General features: G+C 45.7%; 1 protein-coding gene across 1 annotated transcript in view; it reads right to left on the reverse strand.

Annotated features, from left to right (window-relative positions):
- Nucleotides 1–1,596: 1,596 nt before the first annotated feature.
- Nucleotides 1,597–3,458, reverse strand: part of LOC116439081 (chromodomain-helicase-DNA-binding protein 3-like) — a 74,910-nt gene continuing 73,048 nt past the window's right edge. The window contains exon 32 of the mRNA XM_032098148.1: nucleotides 1,597–1,673. Coding sequence (XP_031954039.1) covers nucleotides 1,597–1,673 — 77 coding nt within the window. The remainder of the gene's footprint in view (nucleotides 1,674–3,458) is intronic.

A 3,458-nucleotide genomic window follows, 5' to 3' on the forward strand; every position in this document is an offset into this window, starting at 1 on the left:
TTCCCTTTTTAATCTTTTCCCCCCTTTTCCATTTTCCCCCCTTTTTAATCTTTGTTCCTTTTTAAAATCTTTTTTTTCTTTTTTAACTCTTTTTTCCCTTTTTCCAATTTTTTCCCCTTTTCCAATCTTTTTCCAATTTTCAATTTTTCCCCCTTTTCAATTTTTTTATTCCTTTTCAATCTTTTTTCCCCTTTTCGATCTTTTTTCCCCTTTTCGATCTTTTTTCCCTTTTTAATCTTCGTTCCTTTTTAAAATATTTTTTCCTTTTTAAACTTTTTTCCCCTTTTCCAATCTTTTTCCAAGTTTCAGTATTTCCACCTTTTCAATCTTTTTTCCCCTTTTCAATCTTTTTCCCCCTTTTTCAATTTTTCCCCCTTTTCCAATCTTTTTCCAATTTTCAATTTTTCCCCTTTTCAATCTTTTCCCCCTTTTTAAAACCTTGTCCCCTTTTCAATCTTTTCCCCCCTTTTTCATTTTTTTCCCTTTTAAATCTTTTTTCCTTTTTTTAATATTTTTTCCCCTTTTCAATCTTTTTTCCCCTTTTCCAATCTTTTTCCAATTTTCAATATTTCCCCCCTTTTCAATCTTTTTCCCCCTTTTCAATTTCCCCCCTTTTCAGTCTTTTCCCCCTTTTTTAATCTTTTTTCCCCTTTTCCAATTTTTTCTCCTTTTCCAATCTTTTTCCAATTTTCAATCTTTTCCCGTTTCTCAATCTTTTTCCCCTTTTTCAATTTTCCCCCTTTTCAATCTTTTTTCCCCTTTCCAATCTTTTTCCAATCTTTCTTTTCCCCTTTTCAATCTTTTCCCCCTTTTCAATCTTTTCCCCCCTTTTAAAACCTTTTCCCCTTTCCAATCTTTTTTTAATTCCTTTTCAATCTTTTTTCCCCTTTTCAATCTTTTTTACTCCTTTTCCAACCTCCCCCTTCCCCAACCTTTTTTTTATCCCACCTCCATCTTTCCAGCCCCTTCCTCAACCTTTTTTTTTTTGTTTAAATCCTTACAACCCCCCCTTTCCTTTTTTTCTTTTTTTTTTTTTTTTTGTTCTTCCTCCCTGCAGCCTTAAAGAAACTCCAAAAAAAGGAAAAAAAACACCCAAAAGAAAAAAAAAAAACACAAAAAACCAACAACCCCAAAACCCAACCCACCAAACCACTCCCTTCCCAAGTATTTCAAAGTCGAGGAGGGAGGGAGAAAGAACAAAAAAAACCCAAAATCGCTTTTTAATTAATTAATTTTTTTTTTTTTTTTTTTAGTGCGTGTTTCAAATCACCGGGGGGGGGGGCAGGGTATGAGTGAAAAAGGGGGGGGGGGGGTAAAAAACGGGTAAAAAATCCCTAAAAATAAAGAAAATTCAAAAAAGGGAAGCGTGACGAGTATGGAACTAGTTAACCTTTAACAATTTATGCTGATGTCACACTGAGCATGAGTACTGATTAATCCCCCCCCGAAATATTTTTATGGGAGTGAGGGAGGGGAGGGGAGGGAAGGGAGAGGGAGGGAGGGGGGAGAATCTAAGGAGAAAAAAAGAGAGAGAGAGAAAAAAAAAAAAAAAAAGAAAAGCAGAAAAAGAAATAATTTACCGCAGCCATCTTTGTTTTATGCAGAAAAATCTCCGGCTTCGGGTCCCCCCCGGGCTGGGGCCACACAAATATTGTCCCTCGGCGAGCCGGGAGCTGCGGGAGGGGGAAAAGCAAAAAAAAAAAAAAAAGATCATTAATGAGGCCCCTAAACCTGCCCAAAAATACCCCAAAATGAGCAGAATGAGGATTCTTCTCCTGCTCGGGCTGTAGCGGCGACGTGGGGGGGGTGGGGGGGTGGGCTGAGGGGAGCTTTTGGGATTTATTCTTTTTTGAGGGGGTTTCGTGGTTTTTATTTTGATTTTCTTGCTTTTTTTTTTTTCTTTAACCTGGCACGGTTGATTTTTTAAGGTTTTTGGGGTTTTTTTTAATGTTGGTTTTTACCGTTTTCAGCCTTTTTCCATTTTTGTTTCTTTTTCACCTTTTGTTTTTTTTTTTTTCAGTGCGTTCCTTCCCTTTTTAAATTTTAATGTTTATTTTTGACTCTTCCTCCTTTGCCATATCAATTTTAGGGTTGATTTCCCCCCTTTTTCTTCCCATTCCTTCCCCTTTTTAAATTTTAATGTCGATTTTTACCCCTTTTTGCTTTCCCATCCTCCCCTTTTCCATTTTTCCACCCCATTTTTTCATTTCACCCTTTCTTTCCCCTCCGATTTAACTCCTTTTCAATTCTTCCCTTTATTTCTTTCATTCTTCCCCCGAACGCTTCCCTTTCCTCCTTTTTGGTTTTTTTTTTTTGTTGGTTTTTTTTTTAAATATAAATTAAATTTTTTTCCCTCCTCAATTCCCCTCCCCCTTTCGCGGGGTTGCTTTTTGTCGCTTTTTTGCGCGTTTTTAAGGCTTTTTTCGCCTCTTTTCCACCCTCCTTCCTCCCCCAAGGTGTGTGTGGGGCAACTTTAAAAAAAAACCCTCATTCGGCCATTTTGCGCTTTTTTTTTTTTTTTTTTCCCTCCCCTCAAGGAGGGAGGGGGGGCACCACCCCCCCCTCATTTTCCCCGTTTTCCCTCATTTTTAACCCCTCCCTTCTCCATAATTTTTTCCGCCTTTCCTTCCCCCCCCCCCGCCCCCCCCGCTTTCCCCTTTACCGGGGTGTGTTTTCTTATTATTATTACATTATTATTACCCCCCTTTTTTTTTTTTTTTTTTTTTAAACCTTTTCTCTCGTGGTTTGTTGTTTTTTTTTTTTTTTTTTCGGTGGGGGGGGTTTATTTTAAAATTACACCCGGGGCGGCCATTTTCGCTGCCGGCGCCGTCCCGCCGCCCGCCGCCTCCCGCGCCCTGAGGCGATTTTAACCGATCCGGGCGTTTTTCAACCCATCGCCGCCCCCCCCCCCGCGCCCCCCGCGCGGCCCCGCCGGGCCCGGCCCGGGGGGGGTCGCCCCCGTCCCGCCCCCCCCTCACTTTCCCCTCACACCGACACCCCCTCCCCCCACCCCCCTCCCTCAGCGGCGGGGGCGGTTTGGGGCGGTGGGAGCGGCGCGCGCCGAGGGTCCCCCCCCCCGGCCCCCCGCCCCTCACCCCGCCATGGCGTCCCCGCTGAGGGAGGACGAGGAGGAGGAGGAGGAGATGGCGGTGTCCGAGGGGGACGAGGAGGACGACGACGAGGAGGACGACGAGGAAGAGGAGGAGGAAGACGCCGCCGCCGCCGCCGCCGCCGCTGCTGCTGCTGCCGCCGCCGCCGCTGCCGCCGCGCTCTTGGCTGGGCACCGAGGGGCTCCCGACATCTTCGCTGGGCCGGCCCCGGCCCCGCTCCCGCCGCCGCCGCCGCCGCCACCCGCGCCCGCCGCGCCCGGGCCGCCGGAGGCGCCCGCAGGTAACCGCTGGGACCCCCCGAGTGACCCCCACCCCCGAGCCCCTCAGAGCTTCCCGGAGGGACCGCCG

Source organism: Corvus moneduloides, unplaced genomic scaffold, assembly GCF_009650955.1.
Source record: "Corvus moneduloides isolate bCorMon1 unplaced genomic scaffold, bCorMon1.pri scaffold_94_arrow_ctg1, whole genome shotgun sequence".
Taxonomy (NCBI): Eukaryota; Metazoa; Chordata; class Aves; order Passeriformes; family Corvidae; genus Corvus; species Corvus moneduloides.